This window comes from Mytilus trossulus, chromosome 14, assembly GCF_036588685.1.
Source record: "Mytilus trossulus isolate FHL-02 chromosome 14, PNRI_Mtr1.1.1.hap1, whole genome shotgun sequence".
Taxonomy (NCBI): domain Eukaryota; kingdom Metazoa; phylum Mollusca; class Bivalvia; order Mytilida; family Mytilidae; genus Mytilus; species Mytilus trossulus.
The window spans coordinates 20,065,347-20,086,843 of NC_086386.1; the positions used below are offsets into that span (position 1 = coordinate 20,065,347).

General features: G+C 32.2%; 3 protein-coding genes across 14 annotated transcripts in view; 2 read left to right on the forward strand and 1 right to left on the reverse strand.

Annotated features, from left to right (window-relative positions):
• LOC134696050 (probable phosphorylase b kinase regulatory subunit alpha) overlaps positions 1–1,174 on the reverse strand; it is a 62,371-nt gene extending 61,197 nt beyond the window's left edge. For all 11 annotated transcript variants that reach the window (XM_063557602.1, XM_063557612.1, XM_063557611.1 and 8 more), the window contains exon 1: positions 984–1,174. In XM_063557602.1, coding sequence (XP_063413672.1) covers positions 984–1,061 — 78 coding nt within the window. In that variant the 5' untranslated portion in view covers positions 1,062–1,174. The remainder of the gene's footprint in view (positions 1–983) is intronic.
• Positions 1,175–1,179: 5 nt separating this feature from the next.
• Positions 1,180–5,662, forward strand: LOC134696051 (cytochrome b-c1 complex subunit 8-like). 2 transcript variants are annotated; one of them, XM_063557614.1, is made up of 3 exons: positions 1,180–1,380; positions 4,977–5,139; positions 5,491–5,662. In XM_063557614.1, exons 2-3 carry the CDS (start codon positions 4,983–4,985, stop codon positions 5,583–5,585), a joined length of 252 nt encoding a protein of 83 aa, XP_063413684.1. In that variant the 5' UTR covers positions 1,180–1,380; positions 4,977–4,982; the 3' UTR covers positions 5,586–5,662. The 2 variants fall into 2 exon arrangements, with proteins under 2 accessions (XP_063413684.1, XP_063413685.1); XM_063557615.1 differs by having other exon boundaries at positions 1,339–1,412.
• A 12,982-nt stretch (positions 5,663–18,644) lies between these two features.
• LOC134697555 (uncharacterized) overlaps positions 18,645–21,497 on the forward strand; it is an 81,513-nt gene continuing 78,660 nt past the window's right edge. Inside the window, exon 1 of the mRNA XM_063559836.1 lies at positions 18,645–18,865. Within this exon, the coding sequence (XP_063415906.1) occupies positions 18,795–18,865 (71 nt within the window). The 5' untranslated portion in view covers positions 18,645–18,794. The remainder of the gene's footprint in view (positions 18,866–21,497) is intronic.

Consider the following 21,497-nt stretch of genomic DNA (forward strand, 5'->3'; position numbering starts at 1 on the left):
GGGTCCAGAATTTTTAAAGGAAAGTAGTGATTTGATCCAGCTGAAAAAGGTTGAAAATGACCACTTCGGAAGCTGTCAAAAGATTTCAAGGCACCCTAAACATAAAATTGTCCATATTTTGAGTTAGAGGCGATGAAGTTTTCTATAAATTTGATATAATTTGTCCCAAAAGTAGTACAACACACTTTAAAAGTTTCTTTGAGAAAGCGCAGGTGGGATTTTTTTTATTCTTAGTTATGTTCTAAAAGAAATGCACTACGAATTAATTGTGTTCTCGGACCAGAAAACAAAACGGGTTCCTCTTCTTCATAAAAAACGGTAACCAGTCACTGAAGTCGTCCTAATAACCAATCGTCTAAAATACACAAGATGTCAAGCGGGCAGTTACGAATCAATATCTTCCAACGCAAAAATTATCAATGTTTTTTGATTTTCTGTTATCATGGTTATGATTATATTTTATTCAGTCTATGCAACATAAATCAATCAATAATTACCAAAATTTGACATTTTTAAAACACGTGGTACTAACCGTTTTCGCGCTTTTTATTTATTTTGAACAATCGGTTATTAGGGAGACCGTCAAAACTGTTTTACTGAATTTTGGAAAGTAAGAGAGTATCAGTTTATTATTATAAATATCGATTGCGTTGAGTGACATTCTGCGTCAAGTTACGGTAACGATTAAAAAGGTGCACACAGATATGCACTATACCGGTCGGACTATCGGCAATGTACGTTAACTGGTCCGAGCTTATTTAAACTAGACTCAGGCTTCAGGCTACCGCTTAACGTCGCAGACTGCTAGTCTTGCAGTGCTTGGACATTATTGTACAGTCAAGAGTACAGTAAATATTAAAGTCCCAGGTTAGTGTAAGGATTAATCCGTCAGCCGTTTGCATTGCATTATAATCAAGTATTTGTAAATGTAAACAATCTCTGTTTTCGAATGGCTATAACAAGTTGATTTGTTTTGAATTTACCTGATGTTTTAGAATCGTTTTATTGACAAGACGTTGGTAATAATCAAGACGAACGCCAGAATTACTTCGATTCCGCATATTTCAGTAGATATGATAGAATATTAGGCATAATTAACCTCCCTTAACCATATAACCTCCATCGTCTGCATTTTCTAATTTTCTGATACACAAGGTGAAGGTCACACAATATTTAGCAAAACTTTTGTTTTCTATCTATTCAAATGGATCTTATGGATAAAAAAAAATTGTAAAAAATATTAGTGAAATATCATGATCTTATGTTTAATTGTAAAAATTTGAGAGACAGATAAAAAAAATTACGAAACTAATTTGTAACATTCCTTACTTCCTGTGTAAAAATTTTGAAGGTCGGGAGTTGGAAGATACAACTCAAACTGTAATTATTTCTTAATACGTCTTTGATCATAGGTACAATGGTCAAATTTAAAGCAGTGCTAGCAATATATTCTGTCATTATATGTTTTAAAGATGGTTTATCAACTACAAGTACTTTCAAAACTTTAAAGAAAAATACCCCTGGTTGATTTTCAAAGTTTTTCACTTTTGTGCAAATTTATTATGCCAGTTTATGGGTCTTGATGATCCAAAGCAATTGTTCCTTTAGAAGGAAACTTCAATGCTTATCAGCAATTTTTAAAGTTAAAGTAACAATACAATGATTAATCATATATGCCAACTATATTTGACAATAATTCTAAATTATGTTACATAATGTTATATACAGTCATTTGAGTCCCCAGTGTCCGCACCACTGGAATCTGGGTCTGTTCATGCCCATTCACATTCGTGCCCAGTCACATTGCGCCCACTCACTTTTGCACACTTCACGTTGGCACCCAATTTGTATAGGCTTTGTGTTTAATAACTCTTTATTAATCAAGTTTTGGCAAGTGTATTCTTATAAGTATATTTGTTGTCTTTGTCTCAAAATAAAGTGAGAGGGTGCGAATATGTTATTGGATGCAAACAAATCTGAAACCACAGCACTGCTGCTGGTAATATCACTCATTACCCATTATTTCTGTATATCTTGCAATTTAACACATATATGTACAAATGTATGTACATGTAGACACTTTTCATTGTTTTAGTCTTCTGAAGGGATAGAAAAGATTAAAAGGGTCAGAAATAGTGTGAATAATTATGATGTCTGGCAAGGCGATTTTCATTTTTTTTCGTAGACTCCTTCCTATGACATTATTTTGTTAAAGTAATTTTTACATCTGGACTTTGAGAGATAATTTTTGTATGATACTGGGAAAGAACTTTAATTTGTGGGTATCAATTTTTGTCGATTGAGCAATATTTACATTTAAATTCGTGGATAAAAAAATAAAAGTAAAAATTAAAGCCTTCATAAACAAAGGTTACAAATAGTCTGGATTGACATAAATTCATACATGTGAGGGACTGTGAAACTCAGATCAGGAGATTTGGAAATTTTGGTCAGGAGATTAGGACTCAGATCAGGAGTTTTTTTATCGACATAAATTTTGTCGTAAATGTAACCATATGATGTAGAAATTGTGTTTTTTCTACAAATTGTAATATGTTTATAGTATTCTTATTGCCTTTCTATTTGAATAAAATAAAATATTAAGAAGAATCTGTTTCCTGTTTAGTTTTGTTTTGTTTTTGATAAAGGATTGTTCACTGCTTGCAATAAATCATTACATTTATTTATCTTATCTGTATAGATTTTAATTCATGTCTCCATCTCCTTATCATTGGTAAATGTATAGACAAATAAGAAAGAAATAAGCTCTACATGTTTGTTTGCAACATCATGAATTAATTAAAAAAATAACAAACACTAACAGTAGTACTGCATGGCTTTTTAGCATTATGAAGGTCATATTTGAAGAAAACTTAAAAAGACTTAAACAGTGTAAAATGTTTTGATATTCCTAGCTTGCACAATAAATTCTTATATATTCTAACATCTACAATTCTCAATCCCAGGGTCTTATAATCCCAAGTAAACTAACTAGAACTTTTATTAGTCTAAATGTATATGAGTGTGAAACAGATTTATAATATAAACTTCAATTTAATCCTTGAAAGAAGGTCTAGATTGCTAAAATAATTTATAAATTTATCTTTTTTTTATTTGTCCGAAAACATTAAAATTTCATTTAATCAACATCCTTTTATGATTATTTGATTAAAATATAAATCATTTATAGTCTGTTTACAATTCACATTTTTAAAGCAAAATAACAGAAAACAGGATAAAACAAAGGGAAGTAACAAAAATGTATTTCATTATTTCAAATACACATCGTTTTTATAACACAACGGCAGTTAGCCAGAGGTAAACATCGTTGATTACTAGTATGTTTGACACCGAATCCGGGTCCGTACGCCCTAATTCACGTTCGCCCTAGTACCTGTTCGCCCTGATACCTGTTCGCCCAGGGTCCATTCACCCTGATTTTTATTTTTTACTAATTGTTGTCTAGTGGCATAATTTTAAGTATTTGAATAAAATATGTTGAAGTTTGTTGAAAAAATCTTTTTAAATTAATTTCAAGCTGAATATATTATCAAAACAAATTTGTTTTTTATATTATAAATCCATCAAAAGACAGGTATCACAATAAGCAGTGTTCCGAATTATTTTATCATAAAACAATAAAAAATGATCCTTAACAAGCCATAAACTTTTAGATATTTCCATGTTTCCATAAATTTCAAGAATATATACCATAGAAATATATCTGATAAAGTTTATTCAACTTCAATGCCCTGAATATTAATATTTTTTAGTAGGACGAACGGACTCTAAGGGCGAACGAACTCAGGGCAAACAGACCCAGGGCGAACGGTACCGATACCTTTGACACCTCAGCTGTCAAGTGAAGCCAATTAATTATACATCTTCTTTGATGTACAAGTAAAATTTAACACAGGTGTCAAAAACACCCGTACAGTAGTAAGAAATGATCAAATATGGCGTCTGAAAATTTTCATTCATGAAATATTTCATACACAGGAGTTTTTTCTCCTAAAGGGGAGGACGGGGGGAGACTCCTGAAAACAGGAGTTTTGTACTCCCGTCGGGAGGTTCACATGTATGGAAATTGCAAAGTAAACTTTGACCTGTGTAAATCGTAGTGAAAACACTAATTATCCCATCTTAAAGGGATCAACAGATGATCTGGATCTTTCCTTGTGTTGATTTGAACAATCAATGATTGTTTTATTTCATTAGACACTTGGATAAAGTCATCCACGAAAACCATGAAAATTGGTACCCCATGTGTAAAAGTACTTTCACAGTAGTTACAAAGTCTTACCTTATTTGTACTTTATATAGATGCAAAATATCCCCAAATGAAATGATGATACAAATCCATTTGAGTTGTGCAAATATTTATTTTGTTTTCAAAATGTTTTTTCCCAGAATTTACAAAATATGTCACTTTTGGTGAATTTTAAATATAAAATTAGGTCAAAATTTGACAGACCCAAAGTTCTGGACAATGTTAATCATACTTTCCGGTAATTCAGGTCCATCAAATTTAACTGAGCTCAATATTTTATAAATATAAACCCAAATATTTGCTCACCACTGTCTTGCAAGGTCAGTAAAGAACTTTAAAATAGTGTACTTTACAAACCTGAATTTCGCTAGTATTTTATAAAACACATGTAGATACATTTTTTTCTTGTATACTTGAATCACATTGATTAATCTCCAATCACATCAATTGATGAATTTAAATGTATTACAATGAATGAAATTGTAAATTAAATAGGTTTTTAGCTGGCCAAGTGAGCTTTTCTCATCACTGGGCGTCCGTTGTCACTGCTTTCATGGCTATTAAATGAGGAAGCATAGTTCTGTGATAATTTAAATACATTGTACATGTACTACTGCAGTCTAGAGCTTTAGTCAGTAGATTTCGTACATTGCACATGTAAATCCCACACTTTTATATTTCTCTCACGCATACTTTGTCTTTGTAGATCATCATGGGGCGACATTTTGGAGGCCTTAAGGTCATGAAATCACAACAAATTCATTGGACATTATCTCCATTTGAACAGAGAGCATTTGCAGGATTTTTCTCTGTAGGGTTTCCAAAAGGAGTACGGAGGATGACTTACGCATTGTTCCGAGGAGTTCCTAGTAAGTCTTTTCTTGATAATTATATAAACTACAAACATGATATATTTAAAGAAAGAAATGAGTAGGGATTGATGTACAATACACCTAAAACTATATCATACTCAGAACATATTGTGATGTTGTCTGGAAGTGATTTTTGTCATTCATTCTTTATTGAATATTTTGAAGGATGATATTGGTAAATTTTATGAGCATGTTAACAGTCAAATTATGGACAAAAGTTTATATAAAAAAAGGTAATAAATACACAGTCTTGTGCATAGTAATAAAAAAGACAACACACTGAAGTGAGTCAGTACTTGATAAAATTTGATAAAGTTGAACTTAATATGTTATATTTTGTCATTTCAGTTATCTGTGCAACCTTTTATTTAATTAACTGGGGAGACAAGGAAGGACTGAGGACAATAAAGAAACTACCAGGACAATTTGATAATGATGTTTAAAACAGACTTTTAAGTGATGAATGCAGAATGTTGTATGGATGTTTTTAGGATTAAAATTTGTTATTATAAAACAGTCATAGTAGTTGATTGTTGTTTTCTTTAGACATTTATTGATATGATAATCAGCATACTAAAATTGTGAAAAACAATGTCCTATTGACATGATGTAAGAATTTGTATTGATTTATCAGATTTTGATAAATTTTAATATATTTACAACATTTAAGTATAATAAAGAAGATGTGGTATGATTGCCAATGAGACAACTATCCACAAAAGACCAAAATGACACAAACATTAACAACTATAGGTCACCGTAACATTTAAGGTATTTTAAGGAGGATATAGAATGATATAAGATATTTGTCTATCCAAACCATTCTTCATTATTTCTTGCCAAAATGGGTTTTTTCCTCTTTTTCACACGAAAATCAGTAAATATGGGAAAAGCTTAAATTTTTACCTTAGTATGCAATATATATATTTAAAGGACAGTTGGGTAAACATTTTTAAAATTTCAAAATGTTCAGGTAACAGAACCCCATGCATCCTAGGCCATCCCCTATCAATTAAGTATTGAAGTGGTCATCATTGAATGCAAGACAGAAATATAAAACACGAAAGCAGTTCTAATATATCCTTTACTTTCAAATGTTTGGCTTTCAGTAATCCAATTTGCCCCAAAGTGGGTCATCAGGTGCAAAAAGCGTCAATTTTGCCGATTTTTCTTCCTTCCTCTTGACCCAGAAGACCCAGGGTTGCTGGTGAAGGTATCCAGCTTTAGCCTGCATGAAGAGTGACCCCTAGTTAACAAATTGACCCTAACAGTTGTTAGGTCGGAGTGAATCTGATCTTGGTTCAGCAGTCTACAGAAGGTCATTTGGACAAAACATACTGAATTTCACGATTTTTGATGATTTAGACTTCAAATGGACCCAAAACCCGAAGTAGTTGTTTCCTATGTGTATTTTAATAATAACAAAGATCAGCAGTTATATGGCTGTGGGTTTGTACTATTTTTATACGACCGCAAATTTTGAAAAAAATTTCATCGTATATTGCTATCACGTTGGCGTCGTCGTCGTCGTCGTCGTCCGAATACTTTTAGTTTTCGCACTCTAACTTTAGTAAAAGTGAATAGAAATCTATGAAATTTTAACACAAGGTTTATGACCATAAGTGGAAGGTTGGTATTGATTTTGGGAGTTTTGGTCCCAACATTTTAGGAATTAGGGTCCAAAAAGGGCCCAAATAAGCATTTTCTTGGTTTTCACACTATAACTTTAGTTTAAGTTAATAGAAATCAATGAAATTTAAACATAATGTTTATGACCACAAAAGGAAGATTGGTATTGATTTTGGGAGTTTAGGTCCCAACAGTTAAGAAATTAGGGGCCAAAAAGGGACCCAAATAAGCATTTTTCATGGTTTTCGCACCATAACGTTAGTATAAGTAAATAGAAATCTATGAAATTTAAACACAAGGTTAATGACCATAAAAGGAAAGTTGGTATTGATTTTGGGAGTTTTGGTCCCAACAGTTTAGGAAAAAGGGGCCCAAAGGGTCCAAAATTAAACTTTGTTTGATTTCATCAAAATTGAATAATTGGGGTTCTTTGATATGCCGAATCTAACTGTGTATGTAGATTCTTAACTTTTGGTCATGTTTTCAAATTGGTCTACATTAAGGTCCAAAGGGTCCAAAATTAAACTTAGTTTGATTCAAACAAAAATTGAATCCTTGGGCCTCTTTGATATGCTGAATCTAAAAATGAACTTACATTTTTTATTATTGGCCCAGTTTTCAAGTTGGCCCAAATCGGGGTCCAAAATTAAACTTTTTTGATTTCTTCAAAAATTGAATAAATGGGGTTCTTTGATATGCCAAATCTAACTGTGTATGTAGATTCTTCATTTTTGGTCCCGTTTTCAAATTGGCCTACATTAAGGTCCAAAGAGTCCAAAATTAAACTAAGTTTGATTTTAACAAAAATTAAATTCTTGGGCCTCTTTGATATGCTAAATCTTAACATGTACTTAGATTTTTGATTATGGGCCCAGTTTTCAAGTTGGTCCAAATCAGGATCTAGAATTATTATATTAAGTATTGTGGAATAGCAAGTCTTTTCAATTGCACAGTATTGTGCAATGGCAAGAAATATCTAATTTCACAATATTGTGAAATAGCAAATTTTTTTTTAATTAGAGTTATCTTTCTTTGTCCAAAATAGTAAGCAAGAAATATCTTATTGCAAGAATTTTTTTTAATTGGAGTTATCTTTCTTTGTCCAGAATCAACTTAAATCTTTGTTATATACAATATACAATGTATATTCACTTTTTACTACCAACTGATAAATTTAAATAATCTTTACCATTCAGTGATAACAAGCAGTTTTTTTACATTTTATTTACAGTTTATTTTATGATGTATTTAAATGAGTAGTTATTGTTGCAAACTCCATTAGAATATTTTAATTGAGATTAGTTTTGGAATAAGGGAAAGGGGGATGTGATTAAAAAATTGGGTTCAAATTTTCTCATTTGAAATTTCATAAATAAAAAGAAAATTTCTTCAAACATTATTTTGAGAGTATTAATATTGAACAGCATAGTGAATTGCTCTAAGAGAAAACAAAAATTTTAAGTTCATTAGAACACATTCATTCTGTGTCAGAAACCTATGCTGTGTCAACTATTTAATCACAATCCAAATTTAGAGCTGAATCCAGCTTGAATGTTGTGTCCATACTTGCCCCAACCGTTCAGGGTTCAACCTCTGCGGTCGTATAAAGCTACACCCTGCGAAGCATCTGGTTGAAAGTTTTATGCTTCTGAACTGCCTGTATAAGATACACCCCTCCAGAAAAAGGAGATTAAGCCAATTTCTATTTTCCAAATCCGTATTTGTGCTCAAATTGCTACTTATACATGAGAAACGTGAATATGAATAGCCTCACATTGACCGAACATGCATAACTTTTAAAATAAGTATCATAAAGTGGACTTCTAAAAGTATGGAATTCCAATGGAGCCAAAAAATGGTTATTTGGGTATGTCCGTCATATGACGGCCACCACATGGTGAGGGTTAAATGATCATCATACATATTTTAAAGTGATTAAAAGAAAAATGATACACGTTTGAAAACAAGTTGTAGAAAAGTTAAAATCAGTGCAGCAAATGTACACAAAAAAAGCGATACTTGAGATATAACAATCTGTGATATACAATTGAAGCAACACTGCAACAGTTTTCCTCAATACTTTTGCCTTAGGTTTTAGTTAACTGCCTGTAGTGCTTTCAGTGCTTTGATTAAAATGAATGTTGTGAGAAGTCCACAACTAAACTAGACTTCTAATATTATACTATGCAAGACCAGAAATTAAACCTACATTCAGAATGCTAGACACTGGTAAAAAACAAACAAGCATGCACATGCTGAAATGTCTTTTTTTCGTTACTTATTATTGATGTTACGGTGACAGTTCTTAATATAAAGCTTTACTAAAACTATCACATAAACTAAACATGATCTAAGAAAATGAGGTCAAGGTCATATAAACCAAAAAAAGAAATACATGTACACCTTACAATCATTCAATACACTAAATATAGTTGACCTATTGCTTATGATGTCTAACATGTCAAGAAATAGACTTAACCAAGAAAACTAAACTTTGACCATGAAAATTGGGTCAAGGTCAGGCAGACATGTACAGCTTAAAATTCGTCCTATCAACAAATATGGTTTACCTATTCTTTGTATTTCAAGAAAAACAAACCAAACACAAAAACTTAAGGCAGAGCAATGAACTGTAATGAGGTCAAGGTCAAATAAAACCTGTGAGACTGACATGTACACCATGAAATATTTCCATACACCAAATATAGTTGACCTATTCCATAGAGTATTAGAAAAAACGATCATCACTCAAAAACTTAACTTTGACCTCTGAACCATGAAATGAGGTCAAGGTCACATGACAGCTGCAAGCTAGACATGTGCACCTTACAATCCTTCCTTACACCATATAAAGTAGACCTATTGCAAACAGTGTAGGAAAAACAGACCAAAACACAAAAACTTATACAATAATCAATGAACCATGAAAATGAGGTCAAGGTCAGACGAAACATGCCAGTTGAACGTATACACCTTACAGTCCTTCTATACACCAAATATTCATTACATATTGCTTATAGTATCTGAGATATTGACTTGACCATCAAAACTTTACCTTGTTCACTGATCCACGAAATGAGGTCCACGTCAAGTGAAAACTGTCCGACGGACATGGGGACATTTCGAGGTATGCACATATCAAAAGGTCATCAAATATAGTTTTCCAATTACTTATGATAAGAGAGAAATCAAAATTACAAGGTTACCTATAGTTGTTAATGTTTGTGTCATTTTGGTCTTTGGTGATAGTTGTCTCATTGGCAACTATATACACCACATCTTCTTTTTTATATACAAAAAAACTTAACTTTTTTTAAGAATCCACTGAACCATGAAAATGAGGTCAAGGTCAATGGAAATGATACAGACGGAAACTTTGCGACATGAGGCATCTTTAATATACAAAGTTTGAAGCATCCATGTCTTCCCCCTTTTAAAATATAATAAAGTTTCAAGAAGTTAGCAAACGCCGCCACCGGATCACTATCACTATGTCGAGCTTTCTGCGACTTTTGTCGACAGCCTCTACAAAAAACTAACAATGTGTGGTCAATTTTTAAAAGTGCTCAGCATGCATGACATGAGAGTAACAAGAGTGTACACACTGAAATGTCTCGATGGTGTATGAAAGTGATGTCACAGTGACAAAAACTATGATGCAATGCCAGACAGATATGTAAATCTAGCTAACCTTAATTGCATGCACCGAATGAAATACCTATTGCTTATAATATCTGAGAAACAAATCCTTAAACCACAAAAACTAAACATTGTAGAATGATCCATGAAAATGAAGTCAATGACAGATGAAACGTGATAGACGGGACAGGTACACCTTACAACCATTCCACACCCTGTTACATATAGAGTTCGCCTTACAAATGTAAAGCTTTAATTAAGTATCTTAGATATGGACTACATATATTTAAGCTTGGTTTCTGATCCGTGAAGTCCCTGAAATTAGGTCGAATTTTAGTTGAACTACCCGACCGACATTCACAGAACCCTTATTCCAAATACATAGTATAGTTATGATATCCTTATACTCATTATAGAGGGGGGGGCAAGGGGGGTCCCAATAACAGCAAAACAGGAAATTGATTTGGCTTATAACAGATAACAAGGAATTAAAATGGACAATAACAGATAACAGTAAATGAAATATTAAAATAATTCGGGTCCTTGACAAATCCAGTATTTCTTATTACGGTTATAATCCTTTGTAATGAATTCCATTTTCTATGAACATGTTTTTAGTTATGTATCTAGATGTGTATACTTGGTGTATTCTTGTCCGTCTGTCGTCAACATGCCAGACATTACCTAAAACTCTCTTTAACCAATTTACATAAAACTTTGGGAGATTGTTTATATCTATTGACGTGAGCTCCCTATCGTTTTTTTTTATATAAATGTTAGATTTTAAGTTTCTGAGTAATGGGGTTTTATTCAATAAAAATGGTGTTTTTTTTCAGTTTTCTGATAATATCTGAAAAATCCATTCACAAATTTTCAAGATATTTTGGTGAATTGTTTATATCTATAGTTGTAAGCGCCCACTCGATTTTTATTAATTTTCAATTATATGTTATTCAGTTAAGGGTTTATTCATTAAAAACAATGGCATGATTTTCCAGTTTTTCAGTTTTCCAACAAAAACTCAAAAATGTTTTCAGCAGTTCTCATGAAACTTTGATGTATTGTATATATACATGATATATATTGACTGATTTTTATAAATATCTGATATGACATTGAGAAGTTATCGAATATTTCAAAAAGGTGACGGGCGTATCATGAGCTCATTGCGACGCTGTTTATTTGTTATAAAACACCTTTTTCAGCATTTTATTGTTGTACAGTTATAAAAACTCGCACATGCTTGTAATTTAAATAGCGTGTAATGAAATTGAGAATATGAGGAAAATGTCAAAGAGACAAAAAAGTAATATCTAGTATAAATTCAAGGGCAGTTATGGTTTCAAAGTATAGGTCTAATTGACATATATTTGTGTTTGTTGCTACTAAAAAATGACATAAAAGAGTTTAAACATATATACTCGCATTCTGACTTTTTTAAATGCCCATTTAATAAGGTGTGATTTTTTTTTTAATAAGACTACCAGGCAAAGTTGTATATAGGGCAGAAAAATTAAAAGCACCAATTATAAGCATGCTATTTATCAAATACTTTGAACCAATTTTAACACTCCAAAAGTAATTTATTCCACTTTTTTCAAAGGCCTTATTTGAACAATTTTTATCAGGTTTTTGGTTGTACCAAGTCTACTAGTAAGTAGAATACATAGTTTAGTGGGGGAACAATGGCTTGAAGACGAAATAAATCTTTGTTTGTAATGAATTATGTGCAGCTTCTGAACCCAGTACATGGCGGACACTTTCATTGTACAATTTATTTGGTTTTGCTTTGAAAAGAGATGAGTCTATGAACAATATAATATAAAATTTTAACTGGTTGTAAGTACGGGGCGCCGAATGGGACTCTTGTGGTTTTGTACAAAATTCAATTCTGTCATAACAAAATCATTTTTGTCTTACAAAACTATGTGCTACAGACTTGTTTTGTGAGAACTTCAATTTTGTGATGACAAAATTCATTTGTGTAGACAAAATTCATTTTTGTCATGACAAAATTCATTTTTGTAGACAAAATTCATATTTGTCATGACAAAAGTCAATTTTGTCTTAAAGGTATGCAAATATAAACATATTTGCATACAAAATTGACTTTTGTTACCTGATATGGAAATTAAATCACAAAAGTCAATTGTGTACGGTAAGATTCAATTTTGTGAGACAAAATTGACTTTTGTGAAACAAAATTAACTTTTGTGAGACAAAATTGACTTTTGTGAGACAAAATTGACTTTTGTGAGACAAAATTCAATTTTGTCATTGAATTTTGTCATTTTTGTTGAGACAAAATTCAATTTTGTCATTTTTGTTGAGACAAAATTCAATTTTGTCATTTTTGTTGAGACAAAAGTCAATTTTGTCAATTTTGTTGAGACAAAAGTCAATTTTGTAAATTTTGTTGAGACAAAAGTCAATTTTGTTAATTTTGTTGAGACAAAAGTCAATTTTGTCAATTTTGTTGAGACAAAAGTCAATTTTGTCAATTTTGTTGAGACAAAAGTCAATTTTGTCAATTTTGTTGAGACAAAAGTCAATTTTGTGACGACAAAATTCATTTTTGTGATGACAAAATTCATTTTTGTGATGACAAAATTCAATTTTGTAAGAACAAAATTGACTTTTATGAGACAAAATTGACTTTCGTGAGACAAAATTGACTTTCGTGAGACAAAAATCAATTTTGTTGAGACAAAATTCAATTTTGTTAATTTTGTTGAGACAAAATTCAATTTTGTTGAGACAAAATTCAATTTTGTTGAGACAAAATTCAATTTTGTTGAGACAAAATTCAATTTTGTTGAGACAAAATTCAATTTTGTTGAGACAAAATCAATTTTGTTGAGACAAAATCAATTTTGTTGAGACAAAAGTCAATTTTGTCAATTTTGTCTCACAAAAGTCAATTTTGTGTAACAAAAGTCAATTTTGTGTAACAAAAGTCAATTTTGTGTAACAAAAGTCAATTTTGTGTAACAAAAGTCAATTTTGTGTAACAAAAGTCAATTTTGTGTAACAAAAGTCGATTTTGTATGCAAATTAGTTCACAGAAACCAAACTAAACTAATTTAAATACAAAATTGACTTTTGTCGCTCAATTTTCAAATTAGGTAACAAAAGTCTCGTCTGTGTAACAAAAATGAATTTTGTCATGACAAAAGTGACTTTTGTCCGCTGATAGATAATTTTGTATGACAAAATTTCAAATTTGTAGTATGATACAAATTTTGTTAAACTGAACTCATTTTTGTTGAACAAAAGTCACTTTTGTCCGTACAAAATTGAATTTTGAGTACAAAACCACAAGAGTCCCATTCGGCGCCCCGTAGTAAGGACCTAGTCCTTAATTCAGATCCTTATCAGATGTTCCTGGCCATATGTTTTCCGGCTTTTTGTCATATTGAGAATTGTTTTATTTTAATATGTTCGTACGGGAAACAAGGAACATTATCCTCATACAAAAAAAAAGATAATTCTAAATAAATGTTCAAAAAAAAAATGGGAATGTTTTACAAAAGATAATCATAAGATGTACTGGAATTGTCCTGGACCTCACTTCTGTGATGGATATATGTTTATGGAATCCTTCTCCGAATACAGGACCAATATATAAGTAGTGGTAGACTCCAATGACCAATGATCTTCAATGTCTACCGAATTTTGGCTGTCAAAAAATTGCTATCATTCCAATTTTCAATAACAGTTAACAGCAAATACATTATCACAGTAACAGATAACAAAAAAAATAAAAGCCCAATAACAGCTAACAAAGAATTAGACAATAACAGCTAACAGCAAATGTATTTTCCGAATAACAGATAACAAAGAATTAAAATGGCCCATAACAGCATAACAGCTAAACCCCTTGCCCCCCCCCCCCCCCCCCCCCCCCCCCCCCCCCATTATAAGTGAGTATTGATTCCTCTTGACAGCGAAAATGGTTTTTTTTTTTTCAAGCTTTCACTAAACTAAGAAAACTTATAAACGGACGTGAAAAAATGAGTTTTTTTCCCACTTTTTGCCTTGATTAAAAATGATTACCCAACTCCAATTTTTTTAAGGATGTTTGCGACTCTGTAATAAAATTTTAAGCGTGTTTAAAGACTGCATTACATGTAATTTATAAATAAATTGACTGAAATAGTAGAAAAATTAAGGTTCCGAGTGCTTGACTTCGAGATAATGGCCCACAGGCACTTGTTTTATCTGGGAACAGTATATATAATACAAATCAGAGGCGAATTTAGGAGGGGGCCCCCCCCCCCCCCCCCCTTTTTGAGAAAAAAATGGTTGCTTATATAGGGAATCACTGAAAGGTGACTGGAGCGGGCCCCCTCTTAGGTCAGTCAGTGGGCCCCACTTATGAAAATTTCTAGATCCGCCACTGCAAAAACATGTTCCTGTTTCTTTCCATGGGAAGGTCGAATTAGTATCCATATAAATAGAATCTGGTCTAAGCTTGTAAACAGAGGTTAAAAGTTATCCTCCAGGGTATCAGTATATATTTATATAACCTGGCATTGTTTTCATGATAAAATTATGGGTTATAGTCTGTCTTTGATAGAACATATAGATCAATTTCCAACGAATGCGGATTTACTTATTCCCTCTACCTCCAAAATAAACAAAAAAAACACAACTTAGGTGGCTAGACAAATACTCATTGACCAGTTTAAACAAATAAGGTTTTTATTGTTGATTTATGAAATCAAGTTCCAGGTTATTATTATTACTATTTTGAAGCGTTCATGTAGAAATCTTATAATCATATTTAGTTAATTTTAAATCATGTATAAAACATAACTATGCCTTTTTGTAAGAATATATTGTCCTTCAATATTATAATTATTATAGCTTTTATTTGCGTTATATACAGTGAGTCTTGAGTATTGGTCCTTTTATGACTTGTTTGGTAAAATCATATATCAATAGTGTATGTAACCCTTAATATCGTTTTGATTTACTTCGAAATTCTGTGAGATTACATCATTATAACATAATGTAAAACTATAAATCATTGATTAGCGATATATGTGGACGTTTATTATTATAATAATGACAGATCAGACAGAACTATACATGTAAAGAAGGCGACACATATGATTTAAAACAGGGGCGAAAGTTACCAGAGGGACAGTCAAACTCATAGTTTAAAAATAAACTGCCATGACTTAAAAAAAAAAGAAAAAAGACAAATAGAACAATGGGGACTTACTGTGCACCACTTATTGCGGAACTGTTTTTGTATTGCTATGAGTTACAATTTATGACAAAAATCAACAAAGACCCATCGAAAAAACATCTGATAAACACATTTGATAATACTTTTAGATATTTGGATGACATTTTGGTTCTCAATAATGACGACTTTAGTATGTATACTAAAGAAAGTTATCCTGTTGAACTTACTTTAAATAAAGCTAATACTAACAATGACCACTGCCCTTTCCTCGATCTTGATATCTATATCACTAACGGAAAGCTTAATACTAAAATTTGGGATAAAAGAGATGATTTTTCATTTCGTATTGTTAATTATCCATTTTTAGATGGTGACGTTCCCTTGTCACCATCTTACGGTGTTTATGTATCTCAACTTGTACGATTCGCTCGTGTATATAACAATGTTTTAGATTTTAACGAGAGAAATTTATGTATTACTGAAAAATTATTACACCAGGGTTTTCGATATCACAAACTAGTCAAAACATTTACTAAATTTTATCATCGGTATAAGGACATCATTCGTAAATATAGCTCAACATGTAGATGATTTATACGTTCAGGTATTTCACATCCATTTTTTATGGAAATATTCTTTATAAAGCACAAAAAACTTTAAATAGACTGATTAACCAAGAAGGGATATAGTTACGATACTGTTGTCAGGTCATTAAAGATTGCATATTTTGGCGTTAATATTGATTCACTTATAGGGTCTTTGCATCGGAACTAAACACATTTATTAAAAAAACAGTTGTTGGCATGACACGGGTTATATTCTTCTCAAATATTTTATGATGGTATGATACTAAACCCCTAATGGGAAGGATTGTGCCTGATATTCATATGATGAAATCATAATCTTTCAATCAGTTTAATTGAAGTCTGGAGCTGGCATGTCAGTTAACTGCTAGTAGTCTGTTGTTATTTATGTATAATTTTCATTTTGTTTATTTTCTTTGGTTACATCTTCTAACATCAGACTCGGACTTTTCACGAATTGAGTTTTAAATGTACGTATCGTTATGCGTTTACTTTTATACATTGTCTAGAGGTATAGGGGGAGGGTTGAGATCTCATGAGATCAAACATGTTTAACCCCGCCGCATTTTTGCGCCTGTCCCAAGTCAGGAGCATCTGGTCTTTGTTAGGTCTTTGTTAGTCTTGTATTATTTTCATTTTAGTTTCTTGTGTACAATTTGGAAATTAGTATGGTGTTCATTATCACTTAACTAGTAAATATTTATATAGGGGCCAGCTGAAGGACGCCTCCGGGTGGGGGAATTTCTCGCTACATTGAAGACCCAATGGTGGCCTTCGGCTGTTGTCTGCTCTATGGTCGGGTGGTTGTCGCTTTGACACATTCACCATTTCCTTTCTCAATTTTATATATATATCATAAATACATATGTATTCTTATGATTGGCTTAAACAGTATCATATGTTCGGAGATATTTTCCCCATGAAGATGAGTATCTGGAGAGAATTGACTTAAAATGCATAGATATGCCAAAAGAGAAGAAAACCGTGAGAAGCTTTTGCTGATTATGTTTTAGCCACATATGTTGATGATACAGTGCTTTGTTTCCCACCATGCGTATGTAATGAAACTATCTACCGCAAGACGTGTCAGTAATGGAGCAGAATATAAATATAGCTGATGTGGTATGATTGCCAAATAGACAACTTTCCATTCACCCTAACCTGTCGGGATAGTGGTATAACAGTACAACATAAGAACGAACTATGAAAATCAGTTGAAAAGGCTTAACTCATCAGATAGACAAAAATACAAGTGATCACGAGTGGACGTGAAGCATTCCACAGGAATTATAATGAACTGTTTAATGCATTTCCTCCTACAATGTTTGTGTTTTGAACAATATCGTTAAGTTATAAGCTACTACATACAATAAATTGGACAGTACCCATGCACCAGCAGTAAGAAGAAGATATGTTTCAGAAAAGGAAAAAATTGCCGTGTAAACTCCCGGTTCCAAGTCCGAATTAAGGAGGGAAGTAATTTTTCTTCTAATTGGCACAATCGTATGTTTTATTTTTGGCGCAAATGATTTCATGTAATTTTGAAACAGGTCACGGCAGCAAACGTAGCATTGGAGACAAAATTAAAGTTGTCGCGCAAAAGGACGCATTGTTGGCGCAAACGGATATCTCCCTTTAACTGATCGGTATCTATTTCAATCATTTTTTTTAATATCGGATTTCTAGGTTCTTTTCGTTTTCGTTTGTTTCTTCTTCTACTTCTGCTCAGGAACTATTTAGTATACCAGATCATGAATGGCCACAATTAACTAACTCAATATTTTGCCATGACCGGCTTCGGTGCGCATACAACCCCCACCCCACCCATATTATTTCTATTTCGTTCAGCTTTATCACCGATGCTTAATATTTCCGATAATCACTTGAAGCTGATGGAATTTGTTTGTTCTGAGACTACTATAACACAATATGTTTATATGTTATAGTAGTCTCAGGTTTGTTTTATTATTTTTTTTCTTTCTATTTTTTATCAGGCTTGTCTTTTGTATAAGTTACTTCATGTACCGCCTAAATAGTTGTTAGTTGAATAAAATGTTTCAAGGCCATCTCTTTACTTTGTTAATTGATTTAAGGAATACATTATCTACTACAATTTCTTGTCACCCCCATTCCAGAAAATAGTATACGTAACATGGATACATTAATGATAAGTGTCAGATTTTGTTATACATATTTTATATAGTATTGTAACGTTATAAGTAGTATTATATAATTATCTAATTACTACTAAAACTGCAACACAAACAAGATAGTTTCTACATGTATTATACCTACTGAAATCATAAAAAGAACAAAACAAATTGGACTCGGTGTCCTTTGAATAAAAAATCCGGATTGCATTGCTAATCTAAATCCCTCAGGCTACATGACAAAAAAATAAATTATTTAAAAGTCTTTGATACATGTAAGTTGTTTTTATTGGCTAGAGTACATTGTCTAGAACCTAATTGTCACTTAATAATTATTTCCATGGATTTATATACATAATTAACCATTTGAAACTTAGTTTTTACGTGAGATCCTCGTGATTAGGACTGGAATTACTGAACGTTTTAGGGTAGACTTCCTTTTTTGTTGAAGACATGCAAGTAGAACAGTTACTTTTGATTTCGTTTCTTATAGTAGGATATGCTGATCATAGTGATGCTCTACAGTAAGTTTAATTAATTAATTAATTAATTGATAGATATTTTATTTGTAAAATGGAATGATAAGTAGTTACCCATGGCCAGATGAGTGAGTTGTTTACAAATGAAAATATGTTCCCAATATTCAAGACTCGCACTTTTCGAGGGGTTCTTCAGATATCAGAGGCATTTACAATACATACATACATGTTTAAGAAAGATGTGTTCAATGATCGCCAAATATATTTCTAAAATGTGCATAATTATCATATATACGCATATCAGGCTTTTATCTTAATTAAGGCATTTTATTATGTCTAACCTTAAGGGGGATGGTGTAAAAGGAGTAAAAATATTGGTTTGTTTTGTAGAACTGTAATTTATTGACAAAATCCTTCATAATTTCTGGTCTGGTTCTGATGTTTCTGTGATTAAGAATAGGTATTGGCTTTGTTCATTGTTGAAGGTCGTACGGTGACCTAAAGTGAATTATTTTCAATAATTGAAGGATCGCTACAGAAACCTAAAGAAGAAGAAGAGTTGTAAATGTCTGTGCCATGTTGGTCTCTTGTGGACAGTTGTCTCATGGGCAATCATACCACACTCTTCATTCAGTTTTATAGTTTACTCAAATGATGTCTTCTCAGATTATCAGCAAACATAGCTTGGACATAGGTCATGAATGATTGGTTTTATAGTTTAAACTTCTAGTAGTTTGGCTTTTGATGGTTAGAATGGATCTTGGCGGACAAAAACAAATCATTGGCATATAACAAAAAAAAAACCTTGCAAAAACGGACATTCCAAATGATAGAGTTAAGTTTAGTTTATTCTTCAAATACCAGCCGGAAAATTTGAATAGAAGGTAAAATAACCACCCAAAACACGAACTCGAAAATTCGATATGAAAAGGTATTCTATATGTAATTTGTTCTATTTTTCACAAATGACCTGCTAGACTGCGTCACATCGAATACCTACTTATTTGCCGATGACATGCGAATCTTCAGCATTATTGAAGACAAAACATATACTGAAAAATGACATAAAACAACTCGATAAGAAGAGGAGTTACACATTGCTCCTGAAATGCCACCCAGAAAAAAATCCAACAAAAAAAAAAACCAACAACATATAAGCAGAACTTAACCTGTGGAAAAACACGTATTCGAAAATGGGAACAAATCAATATCATAACTTGATTAAAAAGAACATTTAAAAAATTTAAAGCTAAAATCCTTACACTTTATATGACATTAGGGAGAAGACATTAGGCTATGCTTATTCAGTATCATGCAAGTCATCTTTTACAAACAAGTATTGATAAAATCGTACAAAAAAGAGCGACACGTCCCGGCGATTCCTAGATTCAATAAATTAAGCATTCCAGAAAGATTGAAAAAGCTAAGGTTACCAACATTGTCATATAGACGGGGCCCGAGGGGACATGATTGAGACATATATAAGATACTTGTATTGGTGCAATACACGATGCACAAAAAGGTGCAAGTCATGGCCAACCGTGCGAGGGCTGCATAACCAGTCAATGTAGTTAAAAACTTCCATCATCGTTATACACGAAAATGGTCGGGAAACATATACCCTTTAATTTGACAGTTATAGGAAATAAATTCTACATCCCATTGCAGTAAAACGTTTCATAAATATATATATCTCGGGTGTTTCAAAGCACCGTTAGGAGCCGGCATAGTGGTTGTTTTTTGCTGTGTTGCATATGTTTTGGTTTTTAGTTTTAGTATATTAATAACGCCTTTTGATTTGTTTTACATTTGTAATGGGGGGGGGGGGGGGGGGGGGGGGGGCTTTTGTAGCTGTCTTTTTGGTTTATGATTTGCTCATTGTCGAAGGCCCTATGGTGACCTATACAGCTGTTAACTTCTGTGTCATTTGGTCTTTTGTGGAGAGCTGTCATACCTCATCTTTTTTTTATGGTTATTTGCTTAAATTATATGCCATGATATGTTATTGGAAATTTTATCTTAAGTACTGGACAGAATAAAAATAAATGGTGGCATAATGTTAAGTATTGGTGACGGACAGTTTGTTATAATTTGCATTTTTGGTGGCTGATAAGTTTTTAGTGAATGATACTTTGTCATAATTGGTTTGATGTTTTTACAATTTATATTCCAAAATGTTATCGGAATAAACCGTTATTTGTATTATAGATTGTATAATATTACCATAAGGTCTTTTATCACAAAATTATAGTTACTAGTAAGAGAGACATATAATACAATTGTATTATATGTCTCTGTAACAAGTGTTTACTTTTATATAAATTAATTCACAATTTTAACTACATTTGTAAATTGCGTAGTGGCACACTGAAGCTGAACCTCGATTTTGTAATATCTGATTATTATGTCATTTAATGATGAATTGATTAGCTGTTGATTGTTTTTAAAATAGCTCAAGATTGGTACATAAAATAATCGTATTCGTATTCGTTCCTCTCCCCATTACAGATGTACGCTTGTGCATGCGAGATGAAAGAACTTGAAGGGACCGGTCAAAATTTCTTGATGCATGGGACCGGTGCAAAAAGAAAATTGTCTGAAATAATTCTCTTGATCCCATGGTTACTGGCAGAATAAAAATATGCTTGTCACATGCACTTTACCTAGTAAAAAAGTG

What these genes read in the sequence shown, in the direction of transcription:
- LOC134696051 (XM_063557614.1), top strand. Translation starts at nt 4,983, where the DNA reads ATGGGGCGACATTTTGGAGGCCTTAAGGTCATGAAATCACAACAAATT. An exon ending in ATTGTTCCGAGGAGTTCCTA is followed by an intron (nt 5,140 to 5,490) that starts GTAAGTCTTTTC and finishes TTGTCATTTCAG; the next exon opens with TTATCTGTGCAACCTTTTAT.